The sequence below is a fragment of the Topomyia yanbarensis genome, chromosome 1, assembly GCF_030247195.1.
Source record: "Topomyia yanbarensis strain Yona2022 chromosome 1, ASM3024719v1, whole genome shotgun sequence".
NCBI classification, from domain to species: Eukaryota; Metazoa; Arthropoda; class Insecta; order Diptera; family Culicidae; genus Topomyia; species Topomyia yanbarensis.
This window is the reverse complement of record NC_080670.1, coordinates 142578615-142596856: the sequence shown is the minus strand read 5'-3', so window position 1 is coordinate 142596856 and position 18242 is coordinate 142578615. Positions and strand designations below refer to the sequence as shown.

General features: G+C 35.3%; 1 protein-coding gene across 4 annotated transcripts in view; it reads left to right on the top strand.

Moving 5' to 3' along the window:
* LOC131696377 (UNC93-like protein) overlaps positions 1–18242 on the top strand; it is a 66638-nt gene that overhangs the window by 36682 nt on the left and 11714 nt on the right. Inside the window, exon 1 of one of the 4 annotated variants that reach the window (XM_058984925.1) lies at positions 5023–5057. The exons of the other annotated variants lie outside the window; for them this stretch is intronic. Coding sequence (XP_058840908.1) covers positions 5038–5057 — 20 coding nt within the window. The 5' untranslated portion in view covers positions 5023–5037. Of the gene's footprint in view, positions 1–5022; positions 5058–18242 lie in introns of those variants that run through there. 4 annotated transcript variants of the gene reach the window in all.

Sequence of the window (18242 nt, the reverse complement as noted above, 5' to 3'; positions counted from 1 at the left end):
ATATTACGAAAGCTTATTAAACAATTTTTCCTAATAAGTTTGTGAAAATTATAAACTATTTGAAATTTTTTAATAGTTTAATTTTTTATATAACCGTGATTTTTTAATAAATAATGACCATCGCTTCACAACGTAGTCTATATTTCATGACTTGCGGTGAGCACGATCTCTCGAATTGCTGAACTGAAAATTATGGAATAGAAATTAATTTTTTGTATTCTTTACAGATTTAACTCGCCGCGCAGATAGCTCTGAATTAGACCCGCTGGTGCCCTAAGACGATTTTGCTAGATTTTCAGAGCAGTGTGCACCCAGTGCACTAACGCAAGTGATGGAAGGTTATCGAAAAGATTCGTGAAAATGAAAATTTCAGTAATGATGATGATTTTCCTAAACGGTTCGTTTTCGAGAGGTTTTTATTTGTTCTTTGGCATTAGGATTAGCGATAATAATTCAAATCAGGGATACTACTGGGAAGTCACCTTTAGAAAAGTCACCTTTAGATTCTACGATATTGCTTTCTTAAACTACAGCAAAAAATACAACGGACGAAACTGTATTTTTGTTTGTTTATTTAAAGTTTCGCCATCCATGCTCCATGCAAACAAACAGGGCGATACTTTTTTTGCTAGCAGTTTAGAGGTGAAACTGTTTTTTCGTATTTTTTTAGGATTATCAAGCTGATACCAGCTGTAAATAGTAACAATGATCTCTATTGAAAAAACCCGGACGAAATCGGTGGTGTAAAACGGTAGTTATTGTAAAAAAACGTAAGGGCGATACTTCAATGCTGATAGGTGGGACCGAAAAAGTAAACAATCGCCAAAGGGGCGATACTATCATTTTGTCAATTTGAATAGCAAAAACAAATTTTAATTTAATAATTTCAAATACTTTATGAAGTTTTGGGTTTCGATCACTGAATCATGCAATCTAGGATGTAAAAAACACAATAGTTCTTAAATAGGAAATAAAACCAAGTCTGGAAATATTCACTGTTGATTTTCTTTGAATGGTATCGCTGCTAGTTGGAAATTTGAGTAAAGTATAAACTTCAAGTCGATTCAAAAAAATTTTCGATTTTTTTGGCTCAGTACAATATATAACCTCTTCAGGAAAATTCAGTTTTCCCACCACAATTTAGATATTTTATTAACAGAGCATTAACAATAATTCGTTTGTATGTCTATTTTATGGGCCATTTTTTCGCTTTCCCATTGATTTGGTTTGAGATTTCTAGCACTGATATTGTCCTATGCTGATTTCAGCGATTCTCTGAGTCCTGCCACTATCTCATGTAGTATGTGTATTCAAAAACATCGCGAAGCATCAAGTTCTAAATGTTCTCAAACGATATAATATCTGCAGAGAGTGATAAGAGTTATAAGAAATGTCTCATCACACTGTTAGGTGGATTAAAAACGTTTTTTGTAAATATTCGATTTTTTTAAGTTTCACACCAGGCTCAATTCAAACAATTAAATGCAACTTGCCAAATAAGAGTAACTAGGGTACGGTTCCTGTACAGGATCTTGGAAACCCTCCCCGTTCCTGTACAGGATCTTGGAAACCTTGGAAAGATAAACGTTTATATTTGATTGCATTTCATACACTGAATGGTATCCAGATTATCCCTGTATGTGTGTTAATGGTTTATTGCTTTGGGCTGTATTGACTGAGTGGTTGATTATTTTGGTTTTCTCATAATTATGTGCGTTATGAAGATGTTTTGAAAAAACTAGATCTATTGTAAACTAGCCGGATTTTGTTCCTGAAGAACTAATTAGTTCTTGTCGGCTTTTCTTAGTGAATTGCCTTCGTCACAGTTCAGGCATGATTTAGTTTTAGTTTCATCTAAGATCATTGTTTCAACCATTAGGTTTCGAATTGCTTTTCAGCGAGTTGAGTTTCTGTAACCTCCTGATTTAATTTGATTATTTGGCATGATTTAATGCATGTGAAAAACTCAGCGATCAATTTTCTATATTCCAGAAAATTAAGTACTTCGAACAAACTTGTGAAGATATGAATCACGGGTGGTGTCAGAGGAACAGCACGATGGAGACTCCTACTGCTCGCCAGGCTAGTCTGCTTCGAGTGCCGTTACTCGGAATCACGTGTATGAATGTTGCGAACATAATTGAAAATTCAGCGTAATCATATGATTTCAGGTTTATTTTGCGGCGGTTGATACCCCTTCTATGTGATCTTCGAGAAATTAATTAATGAAAATATCATCACGTAAGCATAACAAAATGTAAATATCATCAAGTAAGACATGAGATGAGAGCTTGAGTTTTTAGAAGTATCATACAAAAATGATCTAAAGTATGCTTTCGAATTTTTTTAAAATGAGGTTTATGAGGCATTGCGGCTAACTAATCTAACAGCTCACATTCATGGATTCTACGCGTTTCTTTTCACCTTTGCTCAGGCAATTTATTATATGTTGAACACATTTTCCTGCTCTACCTAAGAGAGCTGTAACACCTTGTTTCAACATCTCTACGATGATGAGAATCTGGTTTTATGATAATTTATTGTGCAAATAAGCTTCCTTATGCAAAGTTAATAGTGGTTGATTTAGAAGATCTTAATCATTCATAGACATGAAAGCTTCCTTTGTTCACATTGTTTACTCCGGTCCGCTTCAGAAGTCCGGAACGAAGTGACTATATTGTAGTCTGCAGCACATACTACTGATATGGTTTTATATCCATATCAGGGCACCCTCTTACCGAAGATACTATATTTTACCCTGTGGATCTTTGGCCATAGCGTTCGATCGAATCGATGTCGAATGTTGATATATCGACTTGGCTCTGCACTGTCACTAGGCTCGTCAATTTCACCGTTGCGGGTGGTAGTGCCAATGCTTTGGTCAGGCGGGAGGAGTCATACTGAGTATTAACAGAAATGGAAGATCTTAGGTTCAATTCTCGATTCCATCAAGTATCTTCCTGGGATGAAATTTTGTTTGATGGACCCTGGTTGTTTACGGAATTTTCGAAATGTATCTGGCTACGTTCTTTTAAACGCAAAGCTGTGTCTGCAAATTGAACAGGGCGTTTTTTCGTTGACTGGTTTTTTCATGTGCCAAAATATTAATTACCGTCTAGATAAATCGTTCAGCACCCAACTTTGTGGAGGTAGGACCACCATCATCTTTAACAAAGAAAACATGTCTAACAAGAAATTAGGTGATTGCAGTATCTCAATCACTTATTAGTTAGAAAATAATGACAACGCGTTAACTTTATTTTATTACCAGTCCCCCTATATGTTATTCGCAATACGAAATTCCCTTTGGATAAAAACATTTGCGAACAATTGCGATTTATGCCTTTCTCATCTAGAAAGGTTATGCAATTGGTCGGAACTTTGACTTTTTAACCCAGGCCCGCTGGGGCGAATTTCTTATACCATTTGACTCAGTTCGGCGAGATCGGAAAAAGTCTGTATGTGTGTATGCATGTATGTGTCAAATAATCTCACCAATTTTTCTCAGAGATGGCTGGACCGATTTGCATAAACTTAGTTTCAAATGAAACGTACAACTTTCCTATCGCTATTTAATTTTTATTGATCCGATTTCCGGTTCCGGAGTTACGTGTAGAAGAGTACGATCACATAGCAAATTCCCATATAAACTGGTACCACCATGATGAAAGATTTCCAAATGATGCAATACATATTGAAATGTGTGCAACATTACTTAGATTTGCGTGTTTAGATCATTATTGACCCTTCGAAGTTGCTTTGACCACATTGGCCATCTATGGCGGTTCTTGAGGCCCCCAGGGAACTTGCCAAGTCCCTAACCCAAGTAACCATAAGCATTAAGCCATTGCACTATATTGGCTATACATTTGCTCTCATGTTGCATTGCAATTCCATTACAGTATTAACAATGCAACAAAGCTCTGTATTAGCATCAATAATGCATAAATGCGCAGTCGAAATATAGCATTATCGCTTGTTTTATATGCGTATATAAATCTGATATAACGCGTATCTTTAAGGATTTTTAAAGCATGTAAGCTTTATATGTGCATTTAGTGCCATTATAGAGCAAAAAGAAAGCTGATATAATGTTATTGTAATGCTGTGGATTTATTTGTTATGTAACTCTTCTTGAAGATTATATTCGGCATATTTCATTTCAATTGAAAATATGCAATATAGTCCAGGCAGCAAATGCAGCGCATTTACCGTAAAGGACTAGGCAAGGTAGCTCAGTTCGAGGCTTGCTAAAGGTATTTTTCGTAAAACATTCATATCATGTGAGAACGAAAACCCATATTCATTACAATGCATTAGAAGAGAGTCAAGTTCGGTTTAAAACAGAACATTTTATTTTATTTTTTTTTTCATTTTTGCTCATAATACCGAAAGGAAACATAAGACATGGTTTTAAAACCATGGCGGACAATGACAGCCAACTGAAGCTTTTTAATAGCATTAGTAGTGCCAATATTAGGCTTTCAAATTTGACAATAGCATTAGTACTGCAGAAACTAGCTGTCAATCTCTGCACAGTAATAGCACTATATTTCTCCTTTTCTGGCAGAAATATCAGCATTATATCAGTATTTAGGGCTTCACGGCTTATTAAAACCGCTTTATATGTGGATACAAAGCAGATATTAGGCTACGTTATAATGCTTATTAGTTACTTAAGTTAATGTCGTACCTATTTCTCGGCGAATAATCCACCGATTTTTATAAACTTGGTTTCAGGTACTGCGTTCCCATTAGCTGCTATTGAATTTCTAATTGATCCGACTTCCGGTTCCGTAATTACAGGGTGATGAGTTCGAACACACAGCAAATATTTGGCTACGTTATAATGCTTATTAGTTACTTAAGTTAATGTCGTACCTATTTCTCGGCGAATAATCCACCGATTTTTATAAACTTGGTTTCAGGTACTGCGTTCCCATTAGCTGGTATTGAATTTCTAATTGATCCGACTTCCGGTTCCGGAATTACAGGGTGATGAGTTCGAACACACAGCAAATCCCGATTTCTACGTATATGGCGATGAATGTAAAAAGGTGAATTTTTTTCCAAAATGTGTCCACAACTTTGAATTTCAAAGTCTCTTTGGATACATTGGCCATCATCGATGGTTCCGGATGCCCCGGCGGAAGCGCCCAAATTCAAAATAACAGTTACATCGATTTCTCAGTGATGACTGGACCGATTTGAACAACTTTAAACTCAAATGAACGGTGTTGCGTCCCCAAAAACTTCTATTAATTTTTTTCGATCTAACCTCCTGTTGCGGAATTACGGGTTGTGGAGCGTGGTGACAGAGAAAACTCCTATTCAAACCGATACCGCGATGAATGCAGAAAGGATTTTTTGCTAAAATAGAAACCAAACATCTCGCATTTGCAGTTGTAGGTTACTGATGGGCCATCTTAATTTTGTTGGCCACATTGACCACTACACCTCTCCACATTTTGAAAAAGATTTGAAATATACATAGATCAGCTCAGATTTTCGTTCTAGGCGTGAATTTAAAAACATTCGCCAAAAATGACTTAATTTGGACATGATTTAGAGGTGTCTCCAATCAAAAATTGTATTTTTGCTATGTTTCCATAGTAATTTCTCTTATTCTGAGGTTTATAAAGTTTTTCCCTCCCACAAAACCATCATATAATTTCTTCCCATTTTTTTTTCATTTTTCAATAATGAGATGATAATGTTCGAATTAGGTCAATTTGAATAGTTATTTTTTTCGACAGTTACCGTTTTCAATGTAATAATCTTTCTAGTTACCTTTTAATAAAGCAAAATATATAAAAAAAATTGGAATTTAATTTTTGTAGTGAGCTCGTAAAATGATATTTTTGCTATGTTTTCATAGTAATTTCTCTTATTCTGAGGTTTATAAAGTTTTTCCCTTCCACAAAACCATCACAGACGTTGTTCCTTAGAGATATCTTAACATCTATTTTTACCATTTTTTTGTTAACCATTTTTGTTAACGACCTATTGAGTTAATTTGTCAACAGTTTTTTCGGCATTTAATTAGCAAGGGACTGGAAGGTGAAGTATATTTTTCAATATTTAGAGCCATAGTACTCAAGGGAGAGCAAGGTGTTGAAAGGAGAAAGTTTAGAAAAGCGTGGAAGGATCATATATGCAAGCTTAGAGCTCACCGGCGACTTAACCCTTTGTCTGCTACCGTAGTGGTCAGGGTCTTTTGGCATTAGAAATGCGAATGTCGGTTCCGACAGCATGAAGTAACAAGTTACTTTACGCTTGTTCGGACATGCCGTAGACTCAGGTGATTCGCATTTCTAATGCCAAAAGACCCTGACCACTACGGTAGCAGACAAAGGGTTAAGTCGCCGGTGAGCTCTAAGCTTGCATATATGATCCTTCCACGCTTTTCTAAACTTTCTCCTTTCAACACCTTGCTCTCCCTTGAGTAGGGGAACTGGGGGGAAGCCCGACACCCTGGGTAAGCCCGACACCCCACGACTTTTCCCTGATATCAAATTTTAAATCATACAATAATGACAGGATATTATTAGTACGATTATTTTTGGCATTTCGATACATATCGATGCCATATGGGTTCATAAACGTCAACAAAATAAACAAAACAAGCGAAAGCAAAGTTGATGCGCTTTTGGATGTTATTTTTAGTTGATACATTTTAAGGTTTTAATAACACAAAAGCTTTGAAAATGACCGGTTTTTTTGTCACACATTCTATTCTACTCTCCATATCGTTATTTGTATGTATTGAAGATAAGTTTGAGTTAACAGTATTGAAGTTAATTGAGCATTCAACAAAAATGGGCGCTGTTGGGGTAAGACCGACAGTTTTTGGGTGGGGTAAGACCGACACGGTGTTTAGATAATTGGGTTCGTTTTTGATTCGATACAAACGACTGGGTATATTTGTTGTGTTCAATTATACTATAATTACGTCATGTTAATAATTGAAATACACGGAAACTATGTTTTTTGCATTTATTTATCAGTATTGTCTCAAGTCGACCAAAAAAATTAAAAATTAATTGAACGTGATTCATAATAATATTACAAAAAGAAACGAAAAGTATAATCTAATATGAGATTTTGAAATGATATTGATGAAAAAATTTCATTGACCGTCGGATTGTTGATCAACAGTGTTCCGAAAAATCACAACACGATCCGGATAGCTTACTACGAAGCGTGCGTCACTTCTAAGTGAATGAGTCCTAGTAACAGCGTATATAATCTGCTTGCAGAACAGCTCTTCCTCGTTAGAATGGCTATACAAGTGGCAATAAAGCTCGAAAGAATTACTTGAGAAAACCCGTACCATAATATAAACCATGCGTTAAACATTATTTATTCATAACACCACGCATTCGAATGCTCTTCCTCTTGCTACGCGATGAAACTACAGAAAGTATGCGTTTGCATCACACATACTCATATACACATAATTGCACTTTATCACACATACACAATACATTTTTAATGGAAAAATTTGGACAAAAAGAAAGTTCAAAAGGGGGTCGCTGTTGCCCCTTTGGGGTGTCGGTCTTACCCGCAGCGTTTTTAAAATGACATTTTTTTCCATTTTTTGGCAACCAATAATTTTTAATGAATTCAATTTTTTGAAACGCTGAAAAAATTATATTTTGTTAAGAACCACCTAAACCAGGATTATGCACAGAATATACAATTTTAGGAACTTTGTGGAAGTTTAGAAAAAATATTGCGCTTAAGGTGTCGGACTTGCCCCGCGTTCCCCTACTATGGCTCTAAATATTGAAAAATATACTTCACCTTCCAGTCCCTTGCTAATTAAATGCCGAAAAAACTGTTGACATATCTTAACATGTGTTGAACATAGCTCTAATCGCAATAGAAACTTTATTAACTAGATTTTAAAACAGAAAAAATATCAAAAACAAGAAAAAATACTACTAATTTTCCTTGGTTTTGATATACTTTTCTACATAAAAATCCAGTTAATTTTTTTTAATTGCGATTAGAGCTATGTTCACCTGTTAAAACATGTTAAGATATGTCTAAGGAGCAACCTTTGGTGATTTGTGGGCAAAGTGTAAGTGATCTTACTATGGAAACATTGAAAAAAAACATGATTTTTGATTGGAGACACCTCTTAATCATGTCCAAAATAACTCATTTTTGGCGAAAGTTTTTAAATTTCCACCTAGAACGAAAATCTGAGCTGACCCATGTATATTTCAAAACTTTTTCAAAATGTGGAGAGATCTATTGACCACCCTAGGCGGTTCTGGAAGTGCCCGGAAAAATCACCATCTTTCAAAATTAAAAAGCTCAAATCAGTTTCACATCAGATGGTTGGGCCAATTTTCACAAACTTAGTCTCAAACGAAAGGTATATTATTCTTATAGACTGACATGAAATATTGTACAGATCGGTTTTGCCTTTCTCATATAAAAATACACTCTGAACATCGTTAACTCAATCTCGGCCCGAAGGGCCTTGTGTCATATACCATTCGACTCAGTTCGTCGAGATCGGAAAATGTCTTTGTGTGTATGTATGTACACTACCGGTCAAAAGTTTAAGTTCACCCTACAATGTTAATGTAATATTCAAAAAGCTATGGTTTTCTTCATTTATTGCTATTAATTATTATTATTTATGGTATGATTATTTTTCGACCCATTCCTTTTTTCATTTTTCATTTTTCAATAATTTCTTCTCATTTTTTTCATTTTCAATAATGAGATGATAATGTTCGAATTAGGTCAATTTGAATAGATATTTTTGTCGACAGTTATCGTTTTCAATATAATAATCTTTCTAGTTACCTTTTAATAAAGAAAAATATAAAAAAATTGGAATATAATTTTTGGAGTTAGCTCTCGCACCAATAAGATGTTATATGTGTTATGTACTCGACGCATCGAAAGAATACAACATGTCATTACAAGTTTGTTTGTGATCTACGCGTCACCCAAAGGTGTCAAACCCCCTATTACACTCTGACCAGTAGCATGTAGCAACATGATATAGTCAAGACGCACGTGCTTGACAAAGTCTATTGAGAAATCCGCTCAATTATGTAAAATTAAAAAAAGCAAGTGACCTTAAACTTTTGACCGGTGGTGTATGCATATGTGTGTAGGTGTGTATGTGTGTATGTGGAAAAAAATGTCACCTCTGTTTCTCAGACATGGCTGGACCGATTTGCACAAACTTAGTCTCAAATCAAAGGTACAACCTTCCCATCGGCAGCTATTGATTTTTTATTGATTTGACTTCCGGTTCCGGAGTTACAGGTTGAAGAGTGCGACCACACAGCGAATTCTCATATAAACTACCACCATGACATCAAGATGATTCAAAACTTGCTAAAATAGGCGCAAAATTACTTTGATTTGTCAGTCTAGATCAATAATGACTAACCTAAGTCGCTTTGACCATATTGGCCACATACGACGGTTCTTGATTCCATGTAAGCAGTAACTGAAAAAAACTAAAGGAAAATTTCAGAATCGAATTTGCATTTTTTATGCAAAATGTTTTTAAAATGCATTAAACATCGAGATTTCATGTAATCTCGAAAACAAAAATTTGAAAAAAATCGACTTTTTTAACTTTGGTACATTTTTTGCCTTTTCGCTTTTCTCATATAGAAAATTTATGCAATCACTCTAAACATCGTCCACTGAATCCCGGCCCTTGACATATATAAGGTCCGATGTTTTAACAGCACACAAAAAAATAATGAAATTTAAACGACATATAAATCAATACGAATGTAAAAATACAACGATTGAATCAAAAATTTGATTGAAAATTGCGTTGAAATTAATTGGAGCATCAAACAGCATACAATTTTACACTCTCATTCGTGTAATATTACATGTCATTCATTTTACAGCAGTATTCCAGTAAAAATACATTGAAGTGCATTGGTTTTCCGTTTAAAGAAACTGTAATTTTCAATCCACGTGTAAAATTATAATAAAATTCGTTGAAGAAAGCACGACAAGTCGTGTGTATTTGTGGTGGAACTTCATTTTACATTTATATTCATGCTCCCAATATGTGCATGAAAATAAACTTAAAATTACAAAATATTTTTTTCTGTGAGGGGCATAGCTAGGAGTATGCGATGAGGGGTTACCCCCCCCCCCCTCCACACACACACATTATCACCCTCCCCAATCCCCCTCAAGAAGTCCCCTCCCATCAAATGCCCCCTCCCTCATCAAGCCTCCAACTCATCTCCTCTTTCATCCCAATCACCTTCTCCTAGTGGGTATATTAAGATGGGCTGGGGGTGGTTCGGTTGTGGGTTATTCATTCCCGTCACCCACACACACATACACACACCCGCATAATCAGGAGAAGATCCAGAACAAAATTTCCCAGCGGGTCTGAAATTTCGATTTTGAAATGAACACATTACGTAATACGAAATAACCGCATTCAATAAAAACCAGTAAAAATTTGGTTTGAAATGATTTTGAGTTTGAAACAAAATTGAAAGTAAATGAAAATTTCTTAACACATTGAAAATTTTTGGTGGGGTCCTTACCCTCCTCCTGGATCCGCCGCTGCTTTCAAGTGTTTCGGCGTCGACACATAGCATCTCAAGTTCGTGGCTGTCGGTCTATTGTATGTAAATACAAATCGTACTGAATATGTAATAGACATTTCCACCATTATATTGAACATAACCAGCCATGGAATTGTAGTTTGGACAAATGAGAAAGGAACAATTGCACCACTAGGTGGATTAAATGGTTTTTTTTTCAAATTCTTTTTGTAATAAGAAAAGTTTTCTCTTTTTAATTATTTTATATAGTGCAATGATTCCAATGATGAAAAAATGTTTATAACTAATGGTAAGTGGTTGGACGTTTTTCAAAAATGTATGAGTGCATATTTGTAAATGTCGAATATATTAATAAAGAAATCATCTTTATCATCATTCGAAGTTACGACCTTTCCTAGTCAGCCAAAGGCATACTGGGTCACACATGCCATCTAGCAAGGCAAAGTTAATAACTCATTCAGCTTGCGTCTTAGCGACTTCTGAAATTTAACATCTCGCCTTTCTTTAGAGCTCAAGATTTTTTGAAATCAAATGCTCAAAAAAATCACGGCATGAGTCAAATAAGATTTCTTAGAAGACAAGGATTAAATAAAGGCATTTAATAGAAAACTACAGTTATAGGACCTAGAAATAGAGAGTTTTATCAGAAATTGTTGCATCATGTGTGTTCCTTACCGAAGACAGAAAATATGTATCATTTATTATACTAGTTTACAAAAAACGATTTTATAGAAAATTCATTTTCTAGACTCAAATTCTTTAACATTTTCGTAATCACATCCGGCAGAAAAGTCTTTATTTGACCGTGCAAGCTTCGCCAATGGTTGGCATGTTCGGATGCCGCCCAAGAGCGAATCTTGTACCGTAAACCGGGGTGACTTTGATCACTCGAGACTTTTTTCGTAGATCGCTTATTAAACCAGAATAGTCTACCGAATCATTTTAATTTGAAATGATTTTAACTCTAAACTTATAAAATACTGATTTGTTATACTTTTTGAGTATATTGTTCGGTTTTTGGGTACAAAAACTACAAAAAACCGAAATTTGACTTTACCTGATTTTTACGAAGCTTCGTAAAGTGTCTATTTTTATATCAAACAAATAAATCTTAGATTTGAGCAAGAGTAATAAATTACAAGCGAGTTCTTATTTTCCTTTAGATTGGGATATGCTAAATTTAGTTTTAAGAGTTTGTTAATTTTTATTGCATTTTTGTGAAACTAGTTGGCAATTATTTCAAATTATTTTAAGCTAAAATTTATTTATTTATTTATTTAACTTCATCTTTGACAGAGAGCGTCATACAGACTGTTATTTAAACTAATTACATATGTACGTTTTATCACAAAAGTCACTGCATATCACATTTACATAACATTTAATATACATAACATTACATATACATCAACATTTATTCAGCAGGTTCCCATACATTAAATTTCTCGTGAAATTCCCGAAAGCAAGTCCCTCTCGGCCAAGTTGACGGTGACAATGCAGCATTTCTCAGTTTCAAATCTACTCCAACCTTGAACGAAATGAAAGGCATCGAAGCTACTTCTTTCCAGTCTGGCACAAGTTTTTTCACAACGGCAGGGTTCTTTCCGAGCGATTTTGTTACCATATCCGCGATGTTCCTTTCAGTAACTGAATTTTTCGCTCTCGTGAAGAATAGCCAGCAGAGTTTAGCGGATGAGCTGGGTAACGAGCTTGACAAATTCCCAAGACGAGATGATGAGAATGGCGACGATTGATTTGAGGGAGAGCTTGCTTCTGTAAACGATTGGGTAACTTCGTACGATCTGCCAGCAATCATTTCATTAATAGCCGCAACCTGCTCCTTCAGTTGACGTGCCTCTTCAAATAAATCTAATGCACGATTTTCGGTTTGTGGTTCAGTGTGAACAGAAACAATAGCAGGTCGGACGGGTGCAAAGCTGGAAGACTGCGATAGCAACTTGCGTTTCTCAGAAAATGCCTCAAATCGGCGAACATCGATCATGACATCGGTGCAAGGCGTGCACATCCATAGGATATTCCGCTGCTGTGTACAGCTAAGCGCCTCCTGCACCGAGAGGGCAACACATTCAGCATGGTATTCGTCGGAGCAAAAGCCTTTACAAGTAACAGAGATTTTGTCCGATTCAATATTTAACAAACATTGGTTGCAGATCATTTTGCTTTTTTTCGAGCAATTCACACACAGCAGCAATCTAGCGATCGGTACCTAGTATTCTGGTCGTTTGTTTCAGCAATGTAGGTAGTGGTGAGTGATAATGGCACCGGCAGTTTTTTCACTTAAGACACTGAACTTAACGTAGCTAATTTGTCCTCGGTGATGATCGTTTAGGCAAAACTAATTATATTAGCTATAGCAAAACCACTTAGCAAAACCACTTTTTTTACATTGATAAAACACTGAAACAAAACAATTTTAGCAGTTTTAAAGGTTTTCAAAATCTTTTATTCTAGTTGGACACAAATTATACGAATTTTGGTTACTCAAATTGTACAGTACATTAAAATACTTTGTATAATACTAATTAACATCTATTTAACAATGAGTATCTTACCAGAATTAGTTTAAACAAACATTTGAATGAAAAACATTGACATCAATAACTTAATGTGGGTGAACATGCAGGTTATCAAAGTCACCCCGGAACACGAAAACGGACTTCAACTTGAAATCATTTTTGAAAAAATAGCTGTAAGCGGACAATTTTAGGTAAATCCAACCAATCTTGTTCTCCATACATCAGTACATGGTTTAAAAATATTATACTTGAAAAAAATGTGTTACGTCTAAAAATATGCAATGATTACTTCGAAAAGTGATCAATGTCATCCCGGTTTACGGTACCCAACTTATCGACAGTGGTAGAACTGGTTCTGGACTAATGAAGTCAGTCGTAGCGCCAGCTCTTACCAATTCGTCCGTCCATTCATTTCCAGTAATACCAGAATGACCGGGTACCCATAGAAGGTAGATAGCATTTGAAAGGCTAAGTTCTTCAATTTGAGTTCGACATGCGATTACTAGTTCGAACTGCCGAACTAAGTGCTTTCAGGGCAGCCTGACTGTAAGAGCAAAAATAGGTTCGTTTACCGTAAATTCCCTATTGAAGTGCCGATTGTATGCCGCACAGAATCGCAGATTTCTGCTTGGAACAGGTACGGTACAGTATCTACCAAGCGAATGAGATTGGTTTAATCTCATATCACGACAATAGACACCAGCACCGGATCGGCCCTCCAACAAAGAACCGTAGGTATAATAAACTACATATTCTTCAAGTTGTCTCAAGTTCTCTACATCCAGCTAAACAGCTGATTGTTTTGAAATAAATTTAACACAGAAATAATACTGAACACGCGGAGCAATGATCTTATGAGGTTATATAGGGGAAGATGGGGTAAAACGCACCCCCGGGGCAAAATGCACCCATTGCTTATATCGAAAACAGCTGAAAATTTCGAGAAAAGGATAACACCAGTCGGAAGTCCGCCATAGTTAATATACACTGGCAAAGTTTGATAACCGTGCATCAATAGCAGCTTGAGAATTAAACAAAAAACAATTACGTGCTCTTCTCATGTAATTATTATGGCTCGTGCAACTAAAATTTTCAGCTCTTATGAATGCTGTTTTACTATTGTATCAGAACATTCCAGTTCTATTTATACCGTTGTTCATTATTCTGTCGCACTACATATGAAAAAGCTAGTAAATAATTCACTTTTTGCCAAATTTATATCTCTGTTCCATCGGGGGCAAAATGCCCTCTTCTTTGATTTTGCTTGTTTTTCAATCTAAAACAGAAAAATCTTTCTGAAAACCTACTAATTGCATAACCTAGGGCTATTTAATGGCACACTTTCGTGAAATGTCGTCAGAAAACAGACCTACTTGCTTGTTCGCCGAGCATTCAGCCCCGTTGTTGCGACCATTCTGCCCCGTTGTTCTAGTGCATTATGCCCCGTTGTTGTGGTGCATTCTACCCACGCACAGGTGCGTTTTGCCCCGCTTATTTTTCAGAAGGTAATTTTTAATGATTTTGAAGAAATGAATTATTTTCATATTTTCGAATATTTTATAAAGCGTTAAGAATGTGATTACAGAGGAAAATGTTGGCTAAACAATATCATTAATTAAATTCTCCCAATTGATGTTCTATAGCTGAGTTATGATCATATTTCCTAAGGGGGTGCGTTTTACCCCATCTTCCCCTACAAAGTTGAGGCTCAAAAAATCAAAAAAAAAATTGCATATTCTGAAAGTACATATATTTGAAAATATCTGTATGTAGTTTCAACCAAATCGGAACACTTGATTTTAAACTACAGCCGTTCGCAGTGCGCTGGTTCCATCCACGAATGAAGTTAACACAAAACGATTATCTCGGAATGGAGTTTCTTGAAATGGACTGTTGCAGTGAACGTGATATCTCATAAATTACTAAATCGATTTTCATATTTTTTTTAAAATTGTTTGTGTTTCCATTTTCGTGTACTTGAACGATTCATTTTTCATCCAAAATTTTCTATGTCTTTGCAATGAATTTTTGTTTAAAATTTTGAGAACCTCTAACATAGATTTTTTTGGTCAACATGGTATTTTTATCGGATTTTTTTAGGAAACCAAACCGTCCAAGTACACCACAATTCATTTTTGTTCAATAATTTTGTTACTTTTTTTGATTTCGGTTGAGCTGTGATTGTGTTAACCGCAAGCCTTTATGAAAAAATGCACTTTAGGGGCGCGGCCATAACTCCTACAATTTTCAATGTTTTTGTAGTACAACTTGTTTTTATTTTGTTCGATAGTACTACAAACAAATTCGCTTTTTCAAACAAAACTTGCATAAAACCATTTCTAAAATTCACATATTTAGCTCACTTTTTCCCCTTAAAACAAATTAATAATAAATGACAACGTGCATGTTCTGTACACCATGATGCCCATGTGGTTTCTGCGGCGCTTATTTAACGTCAGATTAAAACCAATTCAAGTATCCTGTGTCATTAGACAACTCATAAAACAAATGATGCTAACGACTGTTTTTGGAAATTATCCAGAATAAATAAATGCAAATTCTTGCGTGGTGCATTTCTTATGTCTGGAACTCTCACAAAAATTTGTTTCAGTGTGATCATGAATATATTTTGTGAGAATAATTCGTCACCTTGGACGTTAATACCAATAGAGGTAGCGAGTCTAATACGTGTTTACATCCATCCAATCACGTTTGTTCTAGTACCTAACTATACGCCGACGCGATTGCTTTTTGTTATACGAGTGTCAACAAAGTCGGAGATTGTTATACAATGACAAGCGCTAGTTTTATTTATCATACGAACCTATCTTTTTTATATTATTATTCTTAGTTTTTTTCAAACAAAATGGAGGAACATAATGTGTTATTACCATTATTATAATAACTAAGTTACTCTTCCTACAAATAAGAGTTATATTATTCAATACCACAGAAGCTGCAACAGAATTATAATACAACAGGATGGAGATTTGATATAAAAATAATGATTTAGCAATACAAATTAGGTTAAAGTCAATAAACAAACGAAGGTTTTAATAAGATGCAATGAAAGAATAAGTGAACATGTTGCGGTTACTTGTGTTGGTAAGTTAATCAGTAAAATTAATAAAATAATTAAGTATCCCATCATGTCCTTTACGGGATGGCATTTTACCCGCCTTGCGGCTTAAGAGGAGGTCATCCCATTACTAATTGCTTCGTCCAATTTTATGACTAAGTCATTTAACTGATGTTTCTAATTATCTGCAATTTTGTACGGTTGTTAACTAAGCATAACGTTAGTAATTCCCAAATGGAATATTTCGGATATGAAGTCTCTGATGGCAATAAAAACGACTTGTCACCAGAGTTAAAAATATTCAAATTCATTGAATGAAAATTGATCATATTCAGCCGCATTCATTTTCAATATTCAGTGACGCAGCTGAAAACGTCAAACGAACAAACCGCCCATTCATCCATGCAGACTTCCATTCATCTCCGATTATTACACGAAGCGACTGTACAACAACGAATCAAACGCATCAAAGTAGGCCGTGGCACAATGTAAGCGATGATGATTGTTGTTTTATATGCTTTACCGGCATTTGAAAACATTTTCCTAGATAATTAGTGAAATGAATATATTGTACGATATTCAACTGAATGAATAGCATAGATATTTGAATGAATATTTTTTCTATTCACCGCGAGTCGCATCAGGTTCATTATCAGTCGTCAAAAAAGAGCTTCGATTATTTTTAACTCTGCTTGTCACTTCATCGCTTATTTGATGCAGAAATAAAAATCTCAGTCGAGCACAACAACGCTAGACGCTGTTATATTTATTTCTTGACTATTTGAAGTTAGACATACGCACAATTAATATCAAATCAACAGCCTATATTCTTTGAAAAAGGTGGAATAAGTATATCTGTGAAGTGAAGCGTCGGAGTTGAAGTGAAAGGTTGTCTTAATTACTAATACTCTATCAAATTGGAATTGGTACGATTCGTTTTGCTCGATGCACTACTCCACTCTGGAATCTATTGCCGGCAATTTGTTTACAACGACTTTTTCTTACAATCAAACAAAATAATATTAAGTAATAAACATTAAATAGAAATGATGTTTCCTCGAATTGCAACGCAATAGATGAGAAAAGAGAGTATTAATTTCACACAAACGATATAACTCTTTCATGGAAGGTGTCGAAGCGGTATAGTGGGCCGGAGCCTGTGTCAGAACGTTGTGAAGGTTTTTAAAGGATATCCCGGACCAGGCGATGTTTTCAAGAAATATAAATTTGTTTTTGCGGCCTAGTTTGCCGGTAAGTTTATGATTTGGTAGGGGATCTGGGGATGCAGCCGGACATTTATCACATCCTTTAGTTTGATGGAATAGTTATCAACGTATAGCTGGAAAAATGTTAATTGTCGTTCTTTAGCTCTCACCGGGGCTCCGCAAAGTTTTAGCTTGGTTATTTGCCACAACAATAATAATCGTGCTAATGACGTAAACGTCGTTGAGAAAGTGATGAACCCCTGGAATTTAGTTTAATAAAAGTGTATTGTAATATCATTAAAGCTAAGCTGAAGAGCAAAGAGGAATGGAAAATGGACAAGGATGTCAAATACTGTCTGCTGGTGAGGTTGACAAGCGGCTTGTGCAGGACCATCGATAAGGTTCTAAATCGGCAGGGCTTGACTAGAAACCGCGAAGATGAAAAATTTTATTCGTATATCAAACGCACAAATCACGGCTTAGTCTCTTTTTGTATTTTTTTTCATGAATGACGTAGCATTATATTAGGGAGGGAAAAGATTTGCATTTTGTGATGCCATACTAGGTAGCTTTTTTGAAAGAGGCCATAGGAGTTTTCTTTTGTTGAAAAAACCCTTTTTTTCAATGTGCTGGAATATTTATATCTTAAGAATACATTACACGGTACCACAAAATAAAAAAAAATGATGTACTTTAAAAGTGGTCTGCTACAGGTTGTAAATCGCTTCAAATACAACATAAAACCACGTTTGGTCAATTGAATATACATTCAAAATTTTGATTTATAGCATTAAAACTATTTTCAAGATTTTCAGAACGAACAATTTTTTTACGCGGT